The sequence below is a fragment of the Garra rufa genome, chromosome 9 (assembly GCF_049309525.1).
Source record: "Garra rufa chromosome 9, GarRuf1.0, whole genome shotgun sequence".
Classification (NCBI taxonomy): Eukaryota; Metazoa; Chordata; class Actinopteri; order Cypriniformes; family Cyprinidae; genus Garra; species Garra rufa.
Window position 1 is genome coordinate 9,855,083 of NC_133369.1, and position 22,212 is coordinate 9,877,294.

The 22,212-nt window shown below is 35.8% G+C and overlaps 3 protein-coding genes across 3 annotated transcripts in view; 2 read left to right on the forward strand and 1 right to left on the reverse strand.

The window, feature by feature from the left end:
* The window catches only part of c9h8orf76 (chromosome 9 C8orf76 homolog), a 3,628-nt gene extending 3,283 nt beyond the window's left edge, over positions 1 to 345 (reverse strand). The window contains exon 1 of the mRNA XM_073847500.1: positions 58 to 345. Within this exon, the coding sequence (XP_073703601.1) occupies positions 58 to 162 (105 nt within the window). The 5' untranslated portion in view covers positions 163 to 345. The remainder of the gene's footprint in view (positions 1 to 57) is intronic.
* A 1,376-nt stretch (positions 346 to 1,721) lies between these two features.
* Positions 1,722 to 11,350, forward strand: dcaf13 (ddb1 and cul4 associated factor 13). The gene is made up of 11 exons (XM_073847616.1): positions 1,722 to 1,878; positions 1,955 to 2,154; positions 3,335 to 3,442; positions 3,548 to 3,637; positions 4,539 to 4,694; positions 4,824 to 4,901; positions 5,001 to 5,083; positions 5,171 to 5,335; positions 6,371 to 6,506; positions 9,556 to 9,719; positions 10,929 to 11,350. The coding sequence occupies exons 1-11, from the start codon at positions 1,809 to 1,811 to the stop codon at positions 11,014 to 11,016; spliced, it is 1,338 nt and encodes a 445-aa protein (XP_073703717.1). The 5' UTR covers positions 1,722 to 1,808; the 3' UTR covers positions 11,017 to 11,350.
* A 2,117-nt stretch (positions 11,351 to 13,467) lies between these two features.
* Positions 13,468 to 22,212, forward strand: part of LOC141343138 (regulating synaptic membrane exocytosis protein 2-like) — a 62,138-nt gene continuing 53,393 nt past the window's right edge. The window contains exons 1-2 of the mRNA XM_073847740.1: positions 13,468 to 13,627; positions 14,071 to 14,231. Coding sequence (XP_073703841.1) covers positions 14,086 to 14,231 — 146 coding nt within the window. The 5' untranslated portion in view covers positions 13,468 to 13,627; positions 14,071 to 14,085. The remainder of the gene's footprint in view (positions 13,628 to 14,070; positions 14,232 to 22,212) is intronic.

Here is a 22,212-nt window from a genome sequence, read left to right on the forward strand (position 1 = left end):
ATTACTGTACAGTATCGGTAGTTTGTCGTAAGCGTTGAGGGTGATGATGATACCCACCAGAGGTTCGCAAAGTTTAGGCTCGTATGCGGGAAGAGCAACTGAGACTCTGTTCCTTGATTCCTCAAACACAGAATCGTCAAAAGTGCTGCCCAGAATCTCCATGACAGAAAGAAACACGCGGGTGTGAGACTCACTACATACAAGCTCTCCTCACTCACTCACGAAATACACAATGTAACACGTGATCGCAGCAACCTCGCAAACATTACAGAAACGTGAAGGAACCCAATGGAAAAGAAATACTTGAGTTCGTTCGTTCGTATTTAAAAACATCCTTTCATTAGACAGAAGTGATACTAAATCCACCGAAGCATAAACTGTATGCCTCTAGGGGGCGCATTGTGGATCAAAAATCGCAGTTCTACTTAGAGCAGCCTCCTATTCGGCTATTGCTTTATTTAAGACGTTTGAATGCGAAGAAGAAAAATAGTTTATAGTGATTTAGACTTGCTACATAAAGATTAAATAAGCCTCTTAAAAATACATTTTAAAACGGTTATTTCTCCAGCAAACGACTGTGATTGGGCCATCTGGTTACAACGCTGATAAAAGTAACATGTACCACGTGACAAAGCCATTCGCGTGAACGAGCCGAATAATAATAATATTAAGACAAATTTAGTATTTTAATTTATTAATTGACAATAACAAGTACATTTTCTTCTGAGACGTCAGCAAATTATAACTCCGCTACGCCCTCCAGTAAGTTTACTTGAAATTTATTTTTAATGTAAATGATTGTGTTTTTTGTGAAACCAGTATTGATACTTTAGATGTTTTCTTTTTGTGTGATATGGTACAACCTTTTTAGACATAATTGCAAAACTGGTTATGTTCCAGGCCAGGGATGTTACATTTCCACCACTCTGTGAAGGTAGTCAGGTTTGGTATTTTTCTTGAAAACAAAGACTTTGAATTTGTTATTAATTTCCTGTTATGTTTTGGAAAGTGCAGATGGTTTATATTTAAACCCAATTTTATTCAGTGGCGGAATGAGGTACAACTCTTATACAAATACAAACTCTTATACTTTTTCTTTTGGTTTAGTTTTGTATATTTTGATGCTTTATTTTTGTTCTATTTTTGGTTATGCTCAATCAAGGCTGAACAAGATTGGTTGTATTCTGGGTTGTGATAAAGTCTTGTAATAAAAAAAAATACTTGATTGAGCTTTCAAAAACAATAGGCTTTGGAGTTACAAACTACTTAATGAAAAAAGTATTCAGTAACGTAATCCTAGCACCACAATATAAAAGTAATGTAATCTGATTAATTTGTTTTTTTGTTTTTTTTTTGACGTAACTAACGAAATAAAAATTACCAGTTTTTTGTATCCTATGTAACGCCGTTACATGTATTCCGTTACTCCCCAACCCTGTAAATAATTCAGTTAAACATTAAATATATTGTATAAATATATTATATGAAGAAATACACAGCAAAGATTTTACTCCCTCTCAAAATGAATTTCCTCCTGTAAAAATAAACATGGGCAAGTAAGAGTGGACGATTAATAGTCGCTCTTTCATTAAACAACACTGAAAAAATATTAAGAGACTAACAGCATTTTAAAAACACTTACTTTAGCTGATTGCCATTCTTCTTAAATGTATTTCTATCCTCGCAGTACCCGGATGTGTTACGTCACATTAGTGCGCGGTGCGTCATACAAACGCATGGTCCAACGTTTTTCTAAACGCTGCAGATTTTATTAGGATTTTCAGTGTTTAATTGTATAATCCGTTGGAATGAAAGTCAAAGTGCTTTGTAGAAACCCGGACGATTATGTTCGAGAAACGACCAGAGATATACAGCGAGGTATGTAAACATAACGTGATTACATAAGGGGTGATGTGTTAGGAAGTATACTAATTGTAGTATTTTCCCTATCTAGTGCCAAGGAACTATGACCCGACTCTGCATCCTTTTGAGGTGCCCAGGGAATACACCAGAGCCCTAAATGCTACTAAACTAGAGAGGGTTTTTGCCAAACCCTTTGTAGCTGCACTAGATGGACACAGAGATGGCATCAGCTGCATCACCAAACACGCCAAAAGCCTTTCAACAATTATATCTGGCGCCTGCGATGGGGAGGTAAGCCTGTAAAGCCTTTAATATCTATTTGACCCTGGACCACAAAACCAGTCATAAGGCTCAATTTTTTTTTTACATTTTGGAAAATTTGAGATTTATACATCTGCTGAATAAACTGAAAAAATAAGCTTTCCATTGATGTATGGTTTGTTAGGATCTAACAATATTTGGCCAAGATAAAACTATTTGAAAATCTGGAATCTGAGAGTGCAAAAAAATCTTGAGAAAATCACCTTTTAAGTTGTCCAAGGGAAGTTCTTAGCAATGCATATTACTAATACAAATATTTACATTAGGAAATATACAAAATATCTTCATGGAAAATGATCTTTACTTAAAGGAGTAGTTCACTTTCAGAACAAAAATTTACAGATAATGTACTCATCCCCTTGTCATCCAAGATGTTCATGTCTTTCTTTCTTCAGTCGTAAGGAAATTGTTTTTTGAGGAAAACATTTCAGGATTTCTCTCCATATTACTTCTGTGGTGCCCCCAAGTTTGAACTTCCAAAATGCAGCTTCAAAGGGCTCTAAACGATCACAGCCGAGGAAAATGGGTCTTATCTAGCAAAACGATCGGTTATTTTCTAAAAAAAAAAAAAAAAAAAATTACGATTTATATACTTTTTAACCTCAAAGGCTCGTTTTCTTTAGCTCTGTGTGTACTCTGTGTAGAGATTAAAATGTATATAAATAGTAAATGTTTTTAGAAAATAACCAATCGTTTTGCTAGATAAGACCCTTCTTCCTTGGCTGGGATCATTTAGAGCCCTTTGAAGCTGCATTTAAACTGCATTTTGGAAGTTCAAACTCTGGGGCACCATAGAAGTCCATTATATGGAGAGAAATCCTGAAATGTTTTCCTCAAAAAACATAATTTCTTTATGACTGAAGAAAGGAAGACATGAACATCTTGGATGCCAAGGGGGTGAGTACATTATCTGTAAATTTTTGTTCTGAAAGTGAACTACTCCTTTAATATCCTGATGATTTTTAGCTTTAAAGAGAAATTTCTCATTTTAACCCATACAGTGTATTTTTGGCTATTGCTACAAATATACCCATGCTACTTAAGACTGGTTTTCCCAGTATGGTAACAGAGTGTGCAACTGACCATCTAGGTTCAGTTTGGATAAATGAGTGGATTCCTGATTTTTTGTTGTTGTTGTTTGTTTTGACAGGTGAAGGTGTGGAACCTTCCTAAGAGGGAGTGTTTGAGGACAGTTCAGGCTCATGAAGGATTTGTACGAGGAATCTGTTCACGCTTTTGTGGCACCTCCTTTTTTACGGTATTTTAATCGTGTATATTCCATATTCTTTCCATGAGGCCTTGATATGTTTGAGTAAGTGGTTGTGCAGTGATGTGATTCGGTGAAATCTTTGTCATGCAATAGGTAGGAGATGACAAGACCATCAAACAGTGGAGCATGGAGGCACCAGGATATGGCGTTCGAGAGGAACCAATCAACATGATTTTGGGGAAGGTACCGTTTCAGCTTAGACATTTTGTATCAAAGGTTATATATGTTATTATAAAATGCAGAAATAGCTACATTTATTTAACAAAAAATACAATTGTAATAGAATAATATTGTGAAATAATATTACAATTTATATTAGTCAGTAAATTCTTCAATGTCACATGATCCTTCAGAAATGTTTCTAATATTTTGATTTGCAGCTCCGTTTTTGTTGGGGCTAAGTTGATAATTGTTCTTATTATCATGTTTAATATTTTGGTGAAAACCATGAAAAATATCCAAGATATATTTTTAATAAGCAGAAAGTTTAAAAGAACAGCATTTATTTAAAATAGAAATTTTAATGCTTCTTTGATAACCTTACTTACCTAAAACTTGTTTGAAAATCTATTTATGACATTAATTTTTGACAGCATCCTAATTTTACAGCATTTTTACACAAGTGGCTAAAACGTAGAATACTGTAGCTTTGAAGGTAGGTTTTTTGAAGCATCTTGGAGATGTTGCCACAGTTCTTCTGGATTTAGTCTGTCTAACTTTGTTCTGTTTCGTCATGTCATTCCAGACAGACTGGATGATGATGAGATCAGATCTCTGTGTGGAGCACTGGCTGTTGTCAGACTTATTGCAATTATGGCAAAATGAATGTCTGGAAATATATACTGATATTTCCTACTGACACACTACAGCAAAAGATAGAAATAACTGACTTGTGACTGACTGGTGAAATTACTAGTGCTCTAATTTTGGCCACCAATGTATATTACACTGAAAATTTAAATATAATACATAAAATGAGATAATAATAAATAAAAACCAAGTAAAAATGTTGGTAAATAAATAGGGTACATTTAAGAGTGTTAACCTATCCACCAAATTATATATGTCTTGATATGTCTTGCAGGGGGTGTTCACTGGCATTGACCACAACTGGAAGGAGGCAACTTTTGCAACCTGTGGGCAGACGGTGGATATCTGGGATGAGCAGAGAACCAGTCCCATCCGCTCCTTCACATGGGGTGTGGACAGCTTCAGTTGCGTCCGCTACAACCCTGTGGAGGTGATCTAATTCAATTTCATTTCCACTTCTTTGGACCTTTTCACAATATGTATTGCTTCAAAGCTATGGAGTTGATGGGTCTGGCCATAAAATAGTGCATAATACAAATTGCCCTGTTGTCCTTTACAGACCGATCTTCTTGCCAGCTGCGCATCAGACAGAAGTATCGTCTTGTATGACACCAGAGAATCTGCACCGCTTAGAAAGGTCTGTGGTATTTTTACTTTTCATCCCACATGGGTTTTTTTTACCCACATGGCTATATAGTGCCATTTATGACTATAATGAAATTACACTGTGCTTCAGGTTATCATGCAAATGAGAAGCAATACGCTTAGCTGGAGCCCAATGGAAGCATATTTTTTTACCTGCGCCAACGAAGACTACAAGTGAGTATATTTTAACCTAAACCTTTACATGAAAAATAAAATGAGAGTAAATAAATAAAGTAAAACCTGTTTCTGTTTCTACTACAGCCTTTATACCTACGACATGAGAAATCTGAGTGTTGCTCTGAATGTGCACAAGGATCATGTGTCCGCCGTGCTGGATGTAGATTATTCACCTACAGGAAGGGAGTTTGTATCCGCCAGCTTTGACAAAACCATCAGAATCTTTTCGAAAGACTATGGCCACAGCAGGTGAGTGTGGTGTTGAGATACATATATCACTTTTTTTTCCCAGCCTTGGTAAGAATAAGGGAATTCTTTCAAAACATATACAACTAGCCAAAAGTTAGATTTTTCAAAAAAATTGTTTTTAAAGAAGTCCCTTATGCTCTCCAAAGCTTAATTTATTTGATCAAAAATACAGTAAACCTATATATTTGACCCTGGACCAAAAAACCATGGGTATATTTGTAGCAATAGCCAAAAATACATTGAATGGTTCAAAATAATAATTTTTTCTTTTATGCCAGAAATTGTTAGGATATTAAGTAAAGATCATGTTCCATATTTTGTAAATTTCCTACCATGAATGTATCAAAACTTTTTCATTAGTAATATGCATTGCTAATAACTTCATTTGGACAACTTTAAATGTGATTTTTCGCAATATTTAAGTATTTTTTCCAAATATTATCCTATCCTAACAAGCCATACATCAATGGAAAGCATATTTATTCAGCTTTTGGATATCTAGATCTCAATTAAAAAAATTAGCCTTATGACTTTTGTGGTCCAGGGTCACATAGGTTGTGAAATATTAATAATTTATAATTTTTTTCTATATTTGAATATACTTAAAAAAAAAAAAAAAAAATATATATATATATATATATCGAAGATACAATTAAAATAAAATAAAAAGCTAATCTAAATGTATTACTGTGTAAAACAAAAATTTTTTTGTAAGGTTTTTAATTTCTAACAGGCCTTATCTAATCTTAATATTTTACAGTGTGAAACTAAATATAATAAATTAAAATCAAATAATGTTATCTTGTCAGTGAATAGTAAGCGTATGTTTCCCAGTGTTATCCACGCAGTTAAAGTTTAAAATATACGTAATTTATTTGAAATGCATTCTTGCTTAATTTCTATTTTAAATAATTTGGCAAACACAAATATTTTGTGTTCTTGTAAAAAAAAAAAACGTGTACCAATTTGTTTATGCAATAAGACTATAAATACAGTACATTTCTGTCTTTCAATGTGATTTCCCACAATCCTCAGAGAGGTGTACCACACCAAACGTATGCAGCATGTCATTTGTGTGAGATGGTCTGCTGACAACAGATACATCCTGAGCGGCTCTGACGAGATGAACATTCGGCTGTGGAAGGCCAACGCCTCGGAGAAGCTCGGAGTGGTGAGTGCACGATCCCATTTCATGTCTTAAGTCAACCAGGAGGAGTTTTAGCTCAATGACTCCAGGTTTCATACCGGACTGCAGAGCTATTTAAGGGTTTTAACTTGTTGCAGATGCACTCAGGTGGTTAATATGGGGTGCATTTGGCACTGTGGTTACCCCACCAAGCACTTAAAATGAATTACATTCACAAATCACTTTCATTAAGCACTGCTATGGCAGTGTTGCCACGGTCTGAAACCTGGCCAGGAAAAACGCTCTAGCGTTTTATATCTCTTGTCAAAGCAACTCTCGTAATAGAGTGCCCCAAAGTGCCTACAGCTATTTCATAAAGTGAAGTTTGCTTACAAGGAAATCCGCACAGGTCCATAAATGTGTTGTTGTTGTTTTTTTTTTTTTTATATATATATATAGATCGAGACACTTTTATAAGAGATTCTCAGTAAAAATATGATTTTTTTTTTCCGTCTTTTTATGATATCTGATACTGAAAGTTGCTTAAAATCAAGACTGTAAATGTTAAGAAGTGTCAATTCTAGTCAGGGGGAAACATTTGTAAAATGCAGTCCCTTTATGTAAACTTGATCTGTAAATACATGTGGAATGAAAGCTTTTTGTTCTGCTGAGGCAGAGGTTGGTTCAGCTCCAGGTAGATGGTAGTTTCTTCTTCCCATCATTTCGTATCAGCTCTAGTGCATCTGATTCCCTCATGCGGCCCATTGTTGGCAAGTTTTTGGCTCCCGCTTTGAGAGGGAGATTTATTCTGATGCTTTTCACTTAAAGAGATCAGACACTCTTTGCAGTTATCAGCAGTTTGAATCAGCCAATCACTTAAAGCAGAAAAATAATGAAGACATTAAACTATCAGGCACATGAGAGTATTTAATTAAAGGAGCAGATGCTGAATCAAGAGTCTGCTGTCTGGAGAAGCTCTTTGGAGCTTAAAGAGACTGAGTTTGGTTTTTCTTTCCTGTCTGACCAGTGCTTGTTTTACTATATTACTATGAAAATTCAGTGTGCATGAGGTTGACCTTCTATGAGTGACTTTTTACAATCACTGCATCAGATTTTCGCACAATTTTTGCGCCATGTTTTACAATTTTATAGCCCTTTAATTTATCCCTGAGGTCCACTTGCAATACAATTTACCTTATATAGAAAATTAGATGTAATTGTTACTTGCACTCTGTGTATTTTAATATAACTATAATAATGTTTTTCATTAAGCATTCATGTAACAGTACCTTCAATGCACTAAGGATAAAAGTGTTTGCCATATGCATAAGTGTAATATACAGTTGAAGTCAAAAGTTTACAGAATGCAAAATGTTAATTATTTTACCAAAATAAGAGGAGTCATACAAAATGTATGTTATTTTTTATTTAGTGCTGACCTGAAGAAGATATTTCACATAAGAGATTTCACAATTTTTCAGCATTTTTGTTTATTTGAACCCTTTCCAACAATGACTGTATAATTTTTGAGATGCATCTTTTCACCCTGAGGACAACTGAGGGACTCATGTGCAACAATTGCAGAAGGTTCAAACGCTCGTTGATGCCTTGGAAGGAAAAATTATGCATTAAGAACCAAGGATGTGAACTTTTGAACAGAATAAAGATATGTACATTTTTCTTATTTTGCCTAAATATCATATTTATCACATTTTCACTTAGAACTGCCCTTCAGAAGCTAAAGAAGATACTTGTTTCCCAGAAAGCAAAATTTTTTCACCCACTTAATGGATAGTTTTTTTCCTTTTGAACCTTCTCTAATATGAGTCTCTCAGTTGTCCTCAATGTGAAAAGATGGATCTCAGAATCCTACAGTCATTGTTGGAGAGGATTCAAATACACAAAAATGCTGAAAAACCAAAGATTTTGTGGGATCTGAAGGATTTTTCTGAAGAACAGTGGGCAGTAAGTACAGTAAAAGAACAATAAGTTGCTGCATAAGTATTGTGGTAGTTGTAGTCCTTATAGCAACTTGTTAGCAATTTTAAAAACATAACATAAAATTCACGTCCTATTTTATTAATAACTGAAAGTTATTTTAAAATGTGAAATTTGTGAGGGATCCTATGGCTGATATGCTAATTTGCTTCTGGGTTTTACGACTATTATGGGATGTCTCCATGGAAACAGCAGAGTCATGTTCATTTTTTCCCCTCATGTTAATGATGTCAAGAAATTCGTAAATAAGAGTTAACAGGCCTTCCGATTTTCCTCCCGAGTGCTCTGATGGCATCAGCAGCTATTAGATTGCCCTAAACAAATTGAATTTGAGAAAATCATTGCTTTTAATTAGAATAAAAGCCCTCGGAGGGGTGTGGAGTGGAACGTGCTGAAGCCCAGGAGCTGAAGACATTTTATGATAGAGAAGATAGAAGCACATTGGAGCGTTTCTTCTACTGAAATGTGCTGTTTTATGTTGATTGGCAAATTAAAAAGACTTATCTGTGCTGCTGCCACTGTTGTGTTTATGAAGTGCATTTCTAAGAGAGAGAGAGATATATATATATATATATATATATATATACACAATTTTTTTTTTTTTTACCTGTGGGTGCAGGACACTATAGTTAATCTATGTAAGTGAGAATAGCAAAATAAACTGTGGCATATTATACCCCAAAATTCTTCATACAGTGAAGTAAAATTGCTAAAAAATTTGGGACCAAAAATTATTCAGACACTTTTTCATTAATTGCTAATGCGGCCTTGTTACACCACAGACTGAACAAAATTAAGCATTGCTTGGTAATTGGTCAACAAATTATTGATAGTTGTGTAAATATTGTAATATGAACAGTTGTCAATTTTTGGTTGATTGTAATGCATTTCATACTTTTCTATCAAAGTTATCCGACATTATCAAGATGAATTTGTTTTGACATAGTTTAACTGAGTTCTTGTCACATTTTATTACCATTTTCTAAACTATAGTGAAAAAAAACTGTGATGTGAGAAATGATGAAGGTGTCTGAATAAATTTTGGTTTGACTATATATGCTGTCTTGGCCAATAATACAAAACATATTTTTTACAGCTCACCAAACGAGAAAAAGATGCCGCAAACTACAACAAGAAGCTGATCGAGAGATATCAGCACCATCCACAGGTGAAACGCATTGCCCGTCACCGCCACCTGCCCAGAGACGTCCTGAAGCAGAAGAGAGAGCTGCGGGAAATGACAGAAGCCCGGCGCAGGAAGTAAGTTCCCTTCATTAAATGTTAAAGGAATATGACCATTTGCTCAACAGGTTTAGATAAATTTAGCAGTACATCGCTTAACCACTAATGGTTGAAATGAATGGCTGAGTCAAAACAGTTGAGGTCAAAAGTTTAGATACACCTTGCAGAATATGCTAAGTGTTAATTATTACCAAAATAAGAGGGATCATACAAAAATGTTTTTTTTTTTATTTAGTACTGACTTGAATAAGATATTTCACATAAAAGACATTTATATTTATATAGTCCACAAGAGAAAATAATAGTTGAATTTATAGTAATGACCCTGATCAAAAGTTTACATACACTTGATTCTTAATACTGTGTTGTTACCTGAATGATCCACGGCTGTTTTTTTTTTTTTGTTTTTTTTGGTTTAGTGATAGTTGTTCACAAGTCCTTTGTATGTCTTGAGCAGTTAAACTGCCCGCTGTTCTTCAGAAAAAATCCTTCAGGTCCCACAAATTTCTTTGGTTTTTCAGCATTTTTGTGTATTTGAACCCTTTCCATCAATGACTGTATGATTCTGAGATCTATCTTTTCACACTGAGGACAACTGAGGGACTCGTATGCAACTAATACAGAAGGTTTAAATGCTCACTGATGCTTCAGAAGGAAAAAGTCCCTCTGTTGTCCTCAGTGTGGAAATATGGTTCTCAAAGTCATAGTCATTGTTGGAAAGGGTTCAAATACACAAAGATGCTGAAAAACCAAAGAATTTGTGGGACCTGAAGGATTTTTCGGAAGAACAGCGGGCAGTTTAGTAATTCAGGACAAACAAGGGACTCATGAACAACTATCACTAAACAAAACTAAAAAACACAGCTGCGGATCATTCAGGTGACAACACAGTATTAAGAATCAAGTGTATGTAAACTTTTAAACGGGGTAATTTTTATAATTTCAACTATTTTCTTTTGTATACTATATGTAAACATCTTTTATGTGAAATATCTCACAGATTCTGAAAGGTATATGTAAACCTTCAACCTCAAATGTACCATACAAACATCGGTATGTTCAACTTGCCTGCTTTAAAAAAAACATGGAAAAAAAAGACATTTCAACATTAAATCTTATTGTGTCTTGTGCCGTTAGACTCCATTGTGCTGGCAGCAATAGGAAGTGAATCCATGTTTGAGTTTGATTGGCGGTCTGATTGTCTGTGCTTCTTTGTGTGTTTTTTAGGGAAAAAAATGTCCGCAAACACAGCAAGCCGGGATCTGTTCCAGTGCTGACAGAAAAGGAAAAACATGTGGTAGCTGTTGTGGAGTAAGAGATGCTTTAAAGAGGTGCTTTCGGTGGATGGGTTTCGGTTTCTCCACACACGGACACGCTCCAAAATATTCCACCTTTTGGCCTCTCTTGTACCTCCGTACTAAGTTTTTTGAGTGCATACAAGAACCGTCAGCATACTGCTGCTTTCTACACACATTTCTGAAGAATTGTTCATGGACGCACACTGAGTCTGGAAATCTTTCTAGCATTGCTCTCTTTATAATTAGTTGTATATGCACAATAAAAACATCTTTATTTGTGAGTATTCATGTTTTCTGTTTACCTTTCTATTCAACCTGCTAGAACATATAATAAAACATTGATTATCAGTACTGTTTCTAATGTTTCTATATTTGTACTAGTAAATGTTACCATCACCTTCTACTATTACTAGTGTCTATGTAAAATAATGTATGCACCATGTAGCAAGGTTACCTTGTAGGTGATATGTATGCTGCATTTAAAATCTGATGATGAACTGAAACATTTACAAAGGTAAGATTGGTGAGTATTGTTAAGAGTCATTTGTCTCTCAATTCTCATATTAGCATAAATACAGCCTTAAATGCATGTTTGATGTTTTACAATGCTTATGTTGTATATGTTATGTTTGCTAAAGTAAACTTTAATCATTTTCGCATCCTGTTAATGACTTAATGCTTTAATAAGATGTAACATACTCTTCACCCTTTTAGCCCATAATCCTATCATCTCAGTCTACTCTTGTTTAAAGCTCATCTACTGTCGGTGCAACCCAAAGGAACTGAGACGTGGAGAGTCAGGAAGGAATGAGCGAAGACATCAACATTATATAATGTTGAACAGGTATATGAAAATGTCATGTTTTAGTATTTGTAGAAGCACCAGCTAATGAAATAATAAGCACAGAGTAAATGTTTGATATGATATTGATAAAGGTCATGCTACATTTTGCTGTGGTTAAATGCACTTGTATCATAATCGCATATGGAATCAGGAGTCACCTCATTAATATTTCATTCATTAATGCATATGAAGTCAGCCGAAATTAATTGGTGTTTTATTTAGCTCTAAATCAAAATGAACAAGATGTTGTTTTATTTAGCATCTAAAATGTAATTGAGCATTATTAGCTCTTAAAAACGATGTAGTATTATATCATAAAGGTTGTAATAATTTGACGCATTATGGTCTATACTTCTCAGTGGCAACGGACCATGCTCGAGCTATTTTTAGAACGTATGGCTGATCCAGTTCCAGTGCAGATTCCATTCCGTTTTTTCACTGTGATTTTCGACTGGCTGTCAATGAAATTGTGAGTCTTACTATGGCAAAGGTTTAGATGAATATTTATTAGGTCACACTGACGTTGCGTCCTGACCTTCCAATGGTCAAGTCTTGATTTCTTAGTATTCATTGGGTCATGCTGACGACTGGTTCGTGTCTTCCAATGGTGCTGGCTTTCTTCGAATTGGCCAGTTTTATCATTTCTGTGTACTGGACTTAGGTATTTGAGTTAAATTTATGAAAACAAGCACTTCCAGTCAAACGTTTTTGAACAGTAAGATTTTTATTGTTTTTACAGAAGTCTTTTGATCACCAAGCCTGCATTTATTTGATCCAATGTACAGCCAAACTGTAAAATTTTTACTTTTTTTTTTTTTTTTTTTTTTTTTTTTTTTTACTATTTAAAATAACTTTCTATTTGGGAAAAAAAGTAAAATGTAATTTATTCTTGTGATTTAAAACCTTATTTTTTTTGCATCATTACTCCAGTCATGATCCTTCAGAAATAAGGATCATTTTTATCTGAAACGGAAATCTTTTGTAACATTATAAATGTCTTTACTATCACTTTTGGTCAATTTAAAGCATCTTTGCTAAATAAAAGTAATAACCCCTCCATTCATCAGAGAATCTTGAAAAAAATGTACTCGGCTGTTTTTCAAATATTTTAATAATAATAAAAAAAGTCTTGAACAGCAAATCAGCATATTAGAATGATTTCTGAAGGGTAATGTGACACTAAAGACTGAAGTAATGATGAGAATTCTTAAAAAAAAATAAATCTTACTGACCCTAAACTTTTGACTGGTAGTGTAGTCAAGCCATACACTAGGCTTTTAGAAAAATGAAAAGCTATAAAAAGCGCACTGAAGACTGGTATTGGTGAACTTACTGACATTATTAATAAACAAACAACTCGTTTCCTGTCAGTGAATAAGAACAAGGTTTAGTTTTTGAATATTAATTAGATCATGCTGACGTCCAGTTCTTCTGTTCCAATGGCGAATGCTGTCCTCGTGAATATTAATTAGGCCGCTTACGTCACGTCTCTGTCTCATTATTATTAAAAGATAAACCTTCGCCATAGTATGATTGGTAAACTCGCCTCCCGGCCGGGCGGCTTTGCTCCGCCCACACTTCCAATTGGGATTCTGTGTCGCTGCATCCATTTTTGTGTATTTAAGATATCTTCAAGGATTACCAAACCTGGAGAAAAGCGAGGCACCGGCGCAGAGGGACTCAAAAGGGAAACAAACATTTATTATGAGATGCAAAAGAACTTTTCCAGGACGATGACAGCGATGGGTTAGACAGGATTGAACAGGATGATGGCCAAATAAAAGGCAAGAGGCGATTTCACAACCTCTCTGAGATCTGGAATAACATCTGAGATCAGCTATTTTATTCATAATGCATCGCTGCTTTATTCGTTTTCTTTTTTTGTATTGAGGAAGAGGAGAATTTTAAACAGGATTACGTTAATTTCAATAGCCGTTGCCTTTTAAAGGACCAGCTGTGTCCATTCTTCTGTTCTAGTGCTCAGAGAATGATTGATCTAATGCTGTAAAATCCACCTTATATAGTCTAAGAGCTTAACCGTTATCATTTCAATAGTAGTATAAGAACTTAACAACCTCTTTTAGTGTTTTAAAACATCATAGCGGTCGTCAGAGATGCTGCTGTGGGTTATGATGCTTTGATTCCTGAGCAACCAAAACCCACTGATGATTGATCAAATAGACCTTGCATTCATCATGGATTAAGTCTGGTTATTGATCTTCTTCAGCATCGGCGTGTAAAGATGTCTGCTCCAGCCGGGCCCCGCAGCGGGCCTGTCCTCCCGGAGATGCCGGACCTGAGCCACCTCACTGAGGAGGAGAGGAAGATCATCCTCGGTGTCATGGACAGGCAGAAGAAAGAGGAGGAGAAGGAGCAGTCTATGTTGAAGTAAGAGCTTTATGGATTCTAATGTGAAAATCTCGAGCTGTTGGCTGAAGGCTGGTGTGAATGATCCCTGTTCGTTTGATTTCACATGGAGAGCCCGTGTGTTGGAGGTTTAGTGGGGAGAATCACATTTGTATTTATTAGTCATATATGGACATCAGGCCTCCGCTTCGTCCTCTTGGCTTTGGGGTTGTATTATGCGCCATTGTCGCCTTTACTAGTGCACACTTCATAATGACAGCTCATAGTACAATAGCACGCTGTTCCAGTTTAATCGATGTGAATATCTAATGTTGTTTTGACCTGAGCCTTGAAGCTGCGGCGCCAGAGATTTCAGCACCACGGCGCTGTCCGCTGACTTACAAACCTACTGAATGATTGTTCTCTATGGGAAATGTGGAGAATTTAACTTTGTTTTCAGTGTAATTGCAAATGAATTTACGTGAAATGCGGTTATAGGCCTTTAGTGCTTGGATTTTGTCGGAAATATGTTCTTGGGCACATTTGCGGATGTTTAACAGTTGTGTAATCTACAGAAATAAAGTAAATGGTTCAGTGTTGCAGGGGTTTTCAATATTTTTGATGCCAGGGACCCCTAGAAATTATTATGAGGACCTTGTGAGGGACTTTAAAATGTAAAGACAACTGAATATTTGCATGCATAAAGGTTCATTTATACTGTATGAAAAAATATGATTAAAAAACAACATTGCTTTTGTGTTGTCTCTGTATTAAAGCTAAAAGAGGTGATGTATATTAAAATATTATTTGGAAAGTACCAGGTTGATAGTGTATATTTCCTATCTTGTCTCAGACTGTAATGTTAGATGTACAATATTTTTTCTCCAAAATGTTCCTTAACACCCTTTTGTGACCCTTGGGGGCTGTAGATTTGAAAACCCTTGCTATATACAATCAAAATTCACTTGCTTCATGTTTAGAAAGGTCTGGTGTAATGTTTATAGATTTGGTTTTTGTATGCAAACTAAGATACTTCGTTTAATAATGGATATATCAAATAAAAACACTGAAAAATAAAACTCTTATGTATAAACAAAATTTACTCCAAAATGTAATGTTTAATTCTGTGTGTTACATGCCATTTCTTTATAATTAATTTGTATAATGTACTATTTTGAAGTAGAGACTGAATCAGTATATTCTTGTAAAATAGTTTTGACATTCTAATAATGTTTACAATTTTGAAAGACGTTTTATAGTGTATAGTATAATGTTCAAATCAATATAAAGCAAAATAGAGGAGAATCAAACATTTTCAGAGTATTTCTTTTCTTTGTAATGATTCTTATACATGACATACAATGTGTAATATGCATAATCAGACATTACCTTCTATTGTTAGTCAAATAATTTAGGCAGCCCTTTTGTGTGTAATAAAGATATAGTTGATCAGCTCTAAGTTGGTGATTCCAGACTTAAAAATGCTGAAAATGCTTCTTTCCATTTGCGATTCCAATTTGCAATGACTCTTAAAACATTTTAATGTCATTTTCTTAATGTAAATTATGGTTTATGCATGGCTTATCTGATTTCCCCTAGCTATTGATTTGGTAACTTTGTGCAGCAAATGAATGCACAAACTCTCCAGGATTCGAACAGGGAAGTGTTTGCAGTTGTGTGAGTAACTGTGCAGCGTCTTTAGCTCATGGATTTTTTTGCGAGGGTGTGTAGACGTGCTGCTATCATTAGGTAAATATTAACACTGCAGCGTGGAAATAGAGCCGATTCCATGCAATAAGTGAAGTAAACATGAGTCACAGACGTAAAGCTGACTGCCACCTCACTGCTGGTGTGTGTTTGTGTGTATGTGTGTGTTAGGTGAGTCACTTCATCCCTCCCTTTTAAACACACACATCCACCATTCATAGTTTGGAGAGAGCGAGAGAGATAATGTTAGCCACTGGAGTGCTGATGTCATGTAAGGCAGGGTGATGGTTGGTTAGCATCAGTGTGGACGCTGTCACAAGGCCTCTGATCTTTTCTGGAGTAGTGTGCAAACGGCCGGTGTAGAGTTACACAACAACACGGTGGCCTGTTGGCCTCTGACTGTTACTTATACTGAACAGTGAATTTGCAGAGCTGCTGGTCGTGTCATGTGACTCATGGCCTGATCACATTCTCAACATTGGTCCATAAGGCCATGCCTTCATTTGTGTTATTTAAAGGGGTCATATCAAAATTTGTACTAAAGTCTAAATCTACTAAAGTCACTCTGGGTATTATGTGTCAAAAATAGTCATAGCTGCAGTTCAATAGACTGCTTTCGCTACTGTACATTGAAGACTTTTTTTTTCTTACTGTGCCTTTAACACTTTTTTTTTTTTAAATTTAAAATGTTTGGTCCAAACGTAGTTTACAGTTTGCACTTTACAGTGTATCTATATCTCAAAAAAGGTCTGTTCTCTCTAAGAATAATGGCGTGCAATACTTGCTCACCAATGAATCCTCTGCAGTGAATGGGTGCCGTCAGAATGAGAGTCCAAACAGCTGATACAAGCATCACTATAATCCACAACACTCCATTCCATCCATTTTAACTTTAAACCATTGATTCTAACCAAAACATGAGTTCATAAACCATAATAATGCTTCCTCCAGTGAAAAAGTTGTCTGAATCAAGAGAGAAATATGTGCAAATCAAGGGCTGTTTACAAGCAAATGTGTCAAAAACAGGCTTTTTTTTGTTACTGTGCTTTTAAGACTTCTTTTTTTTTTTGTATTTAAAATGTTGGGTCTAAATGTAGTTTACAGTTTGCACTTCACAGTGTATCTATACCTTCTTTTTTTTTAAAGGCCTGTTCTCTCCAAGAGTGATAACTTGCAATACTTGCTCATCAACTGATCCTCTGCAGTGAGTGGGTGCCATCAGAATGAGAGTCCAAACAGCTGATAAAAACATCACAATAAACCACAAGTAATTCACACGACTCCAGTCCATCAATTTTTACTTTACTTTAAACCATCAATTCTAACCAAAGCACATAAACCAAAATAATGCTTCCTCCAGTGGAAAGGTTGTCTTGTCTGAATCAGGAGAGAAATATACACAAATCTAGGGCTGTTTAAAGGCAAAATTCATTAAATGAATATGTTGGTGGATTTTGATGTGAGAGAATGACAGCAGATGGACTTTGTCAATAGAGGAATCATTTTTAAATGATTATGGACTTATATTTTAGTCAGAAGTGAAGATTTAAAGTTCAAACACGCATGCATCTTTTCACTTCATAAGACATTTAATGATGAATTTTGTGTATTACTGTGATGTTTTTATTCGCCCTTTTGGAACGGCACCCATTCACTTCAGTGGATCAATTGGTGAACGAGTGATGCTAAATTTCTCCAAATATGTTCTCATATTTTTTTAAGTAAAATTTCAGAGAATTTAAATTTTTGGTTAAACTATTTCTTTAACAATCGTTAACAGCCATTCAAGCTGTTGAAAACTGGCTCAAATGATCTGAAACCTTTTTAAAAATTGACTTTTGTTCCTATCTCAGAAGAATCTGCAGAGCATTTTACTCTTCATTCGTTCTTCTAGTGTTTAGAAATGAAAGTATCAGTCATACTTCCTCCTTATTGGTTTGCCATGATTGATTGGACTAGTTTTTGGTGTCGTTCACATGTAAATGTGTACAATCATAATTGTTTTAATCAATGCATCTTCTTAGGATGTTAAGGAAGTTCAGAATAATCTGTTTTGGCAGCTTAGTTTCTATAAGTGCTCTTTTTGGACTGAGAAAAGTTTTGAGTTTTGAGCGTCATATGATATTTGCTCATTGGTATGTATGGACTTCTCCGGCGTTGCTCAGATTTTGTCTAGTCAAGGTGGTGATGGAAAACAAGAAGTCTGGTCGACTGGTCGCTAATGAGATTTTTAGCTGTGGTTGTTACACCATAAATCTCAGGGTATCCATGTAGTTAAGCCACAGGATGTTTCTCTTGAAAAAAGGTGTTTTTAAAGAGTTATACACGCAAATATACACAAACACACACACAACTGTGGCTGTAAGCCAACTCAGGGAATCCTGGGAGAATGAAGAGATGAAGAAGCCCTCTGTAGAAGTGTTTGCCAACTTCCTGTCATCTCACTGGAAGAGCCACAAAGAAATTGAAACAAATCCAGCAAGAGAGAAGAGCACGAGTGAGGGAGAGTTTTAGTAGCTGAAAGTGAGAGTGTGCCAGGGGAGGTGTTTATAGAATATGAAAGAGACAGAATGTTGAGGAGATTTGACTGAGAGAGATTGCATTGAGGAGAGCAGTTGTTGCTGATTTGCTTTGTTGTTATCCGGGGGTTGCCCTTCTCCCTTTGGGATCACTGAGGCCTATGGATAAAAACGAGACCTGTCCTGTAGCACCCAGTGAAAGTGAGTGCACTCAAGTTAGTGTTCATAAGTGTGTGTACTTACGTATTTATATGAGGGAAAAAAGCAGTACTTGTGTAGTTATTTATATATTTATTTATTTGTGACCCTGGAGCACAAAACCAGTCTTAAGTAGCACGGGTATATTTTGTAGCAAAAGCCAAAAATATATTGCATGGCTCAAAATTGTCGATTTTTCTTTTATGCCAAAATCATTAGGATATTAAGTAAAGGTCATGTTCTATGAAGATATTTTGTAAATTTTCTACCGTAAATATATTAAAACTTAATTTTTGGTTAGTAATATGCATTGCTAAGAACTTCATTTGGACAACTTTAAAGGTGATTTTCTCAGTATTTAGATTATTTTGCACCCTCAGATTCCAGATTTTCTAATAATTTTATCTTGGCCAAATATTGCCCTATCCTAACAAACCATACATTTAAAAGCTCATTTATTTTTAACTTTTTTATTCATTTTAATATTTATTTTATTTCAGCTACAGTTTATTTATTTTCATGTTTTTTTATATTGACTTTATTTCAGCTACAATTTAATTTATTTTGTATTTATTTAAATATTTTATATTCACCTTATTTTAGCTGCAATTTTGTTTATTTTGTATTTAATATTTTATATTGACTTTATTTCAGCTACAATTTAATTTATTTTTTATTCATTTTAATATTTTATAGTCACTTTATATCAGCTACAATTTTATTTTTTTTAGTTTATTTCTTTTAATATTTTATATTCACTTCATTTAAATTTCTTTTTCTTTTTTCATTTATTTTCATATTTTATATTCGCCATTTCCAAAACAATTAAGGAAAAAGCAATGGTAAAAAGTGTGTGTGTGTGCGTGCGTGCGTGCGTGCGTGCGTGTGTGTGTGTGTGTTTCAAATTTTACCAAACCATCGCTAAATATGGCCTCATTCGCTAACCTGCCAAACTTTGGCGAATCTAACGACTAGTTTCTCCTCAAAATTCCTCATTGCATTAACATTACATAAACATAATGCATCAGGCTAACCCTGGACCTCTCACTCCCAGAAGTCAGCCCGATTGGAACCGCTAATTTGTTGCTAGTGCTTGGCAGTTTTATACATCAGCCGGTCAGTAATAGGACTGTGGGGTGTGCTCTCTGAGACTCAGACTGTAATTTCCTCATATGCTGAATCTTTTACATCAGTAATCACAAGAATCCCTCTGTAGATGCCGACACCGAGGTGAGGAACGTTGTGACCTGAATAGTAGACTTACTCATACACATAGATGTACACGCGGCATCCCCCGCTACCATGTGAAGAGTCTCCATGAGATCCCCCTCCCCCATACACACATCTTGGTCGCCCCCGGGGGGGACGGGCCGCAGCAAGGCTCAATCCACACTGCAGAACACACACCAACTGCCTCCTTCCTGCTCATTAGCATTTTCCATCAGCACGCTATAGCTGGCATAATGGACTGGTTTGTAAAAGCACCGGGTGTTGGTTAACCAAAGGTGAAGCGTGTGTCTGTTAGCTCTGTTCCAAAATCTAGTGATCTGCCAAAAGTAGGTCTGCCTTCTAAAGGAACACTCCACTTTTTTTTGGAAACTCCCCCCGAGTTAATAAGTTGAGTTTTACCATTTTGAATTCCATTCAGCCGTTCACCTGTTCTGGCAATATCACTTTTAGGATAGCTTAGCATAGATCATTGAATCCTATTAAACCAATAGCATCGTGTTCAAAAATAACCAATGAGTTTTGGTATTTGTCCTATTTAAAACTTGACTCTTCTGCAGTTATATCGTGTACTAAGACCGGCGGAAAATGTAAAGATGCGATTTTCTAGGCTGATAAGATTAGGAACTACACTCACATTCCGGTGTAATAGTCAAGGAAGTTTGCTGTCGTAATATGGACGCAGCAGGCGCAGTAATATCACACAGAGCCTGAAATTAGTTCCCAGCTAGGTAACTTCCAATGAGGAACGCTCCCTGTGCATGCAGTTGGTCACGTTGTGCTGCGATGTGCTGCGTAATATTACTGTGCCTGCTTCGGCCATGTTACAGCAGCAAACTTCCTTGACTATTACGCCGGAATGTGAGTGTAGTTCCTAATCTTATCGGCCTAGAAAATCGCAGCTTTAGATTTTCCGCCGGTCTTAGTACACGATATAACTGCAGAAGAGTCAAGTTTTAAATAGGACAAATACCGAAACTCGTTGGTCATTTTTGAACACGATGCTATTGGTCTAATAGGATTCAATGATCTATGCTAAGCTATGTTAAAAGTGATAGTGCCAGAACAGGAGAACAGCTGAATGGATTTCAAAATGGTAAAAATCAACTTATTAACTCGGGGGGAGTTGGAGAATTAGCCTGTTTCCAAAAAAGTGTGACCTCAGATGTGACTGATATTAAGTATAATGCAGGGTTTCCTAAATGTGGGTTTGGAAGGGAGCTGATATTTAAAGGATTAGTTCAAATTTCAATTTTTTAGTTTTCAAATTTTCTGATAATTTACTCACCCCCATGTCATCCAAGATGTTAAAGTCTTTCTTCAGTCGAAAGGACATTAAGGTTTTTGAGGGAAACATTGTAGGATTTTTCTTCATGTAGTGGACTTCAATGGTGCCCAACGGGGTTGAAGGTCCAAATTGCAGTTTCAGTGCAGCTTCAAAGGGCTCTGCACGATCCCAGATGAAAAATAAAAGTCTTATCTAGCAAAACAATTGGTCATTTTCTAAAAAAAAATTAAAATGTGTATATACTTTTTAATCACAAATACTTGTCTTGCACTAGCTCTGCAATGCACATGCGCATCTTCATGCATTGTGTAATCACTTTATAAAAGTTGTGGGCGGTTAGTTCTTCTTCTGAGTACAAAAACTTTAAAAATTTGAGTAGGGCAAAAAACTCCATCTTAATTTCTCCTCCATCTTCAAAATCATCCAACATCGTTGGTTTACCTTTTTTGTAAAGGGTGATTTGCACATTTGCTTTATAAACACTGGGTCAGTACGTCTGCCTACTTTATAAAGTCCAATGTGAAGTGATATGTGAAGTCAAGCTACTGCAAGACGAACATTTGTGGTTAAAGAGTATATAAATTATTTATTTTTATAAAATGGTCAATATTTTGCTAGATAAGACCCTTATTCCTCGGGTGGGATCGTGTAGAGCCCTTGAAGCTGCATTGAAAATGCAATTTAGACCTTCAACCCGTTGGCTCCTATTGAAGTCCTATGAAAACAGGTGATGGGAGGTAGCTAATAATGAACTAATGAGAACATGAACATAACCGAATAAGGACAAACAGGAACTGGAAGGAACCAACAAAAGAGGACTAAACCAATACAGAAGACAGAATCTATGTGAAACAAATGCCGCGTTCCAAGCAACCCTTTACCCGTGTTTTTCCAAACCTCTACCCGTGAAAGTGCACTGGAGCGGCAGTCAAACCTGTGACTTCCCACCCGCGAACTCGTACTAGATCGATGTACTCCCAGTTCCGAGTTCTGACGTGACATAGTCCGCGAAACAACAATGACAGCCCCTATGTGTGCGGTGTTTATGCAAGTGGTACACGGTGGAAAACTAGACTTTAACACA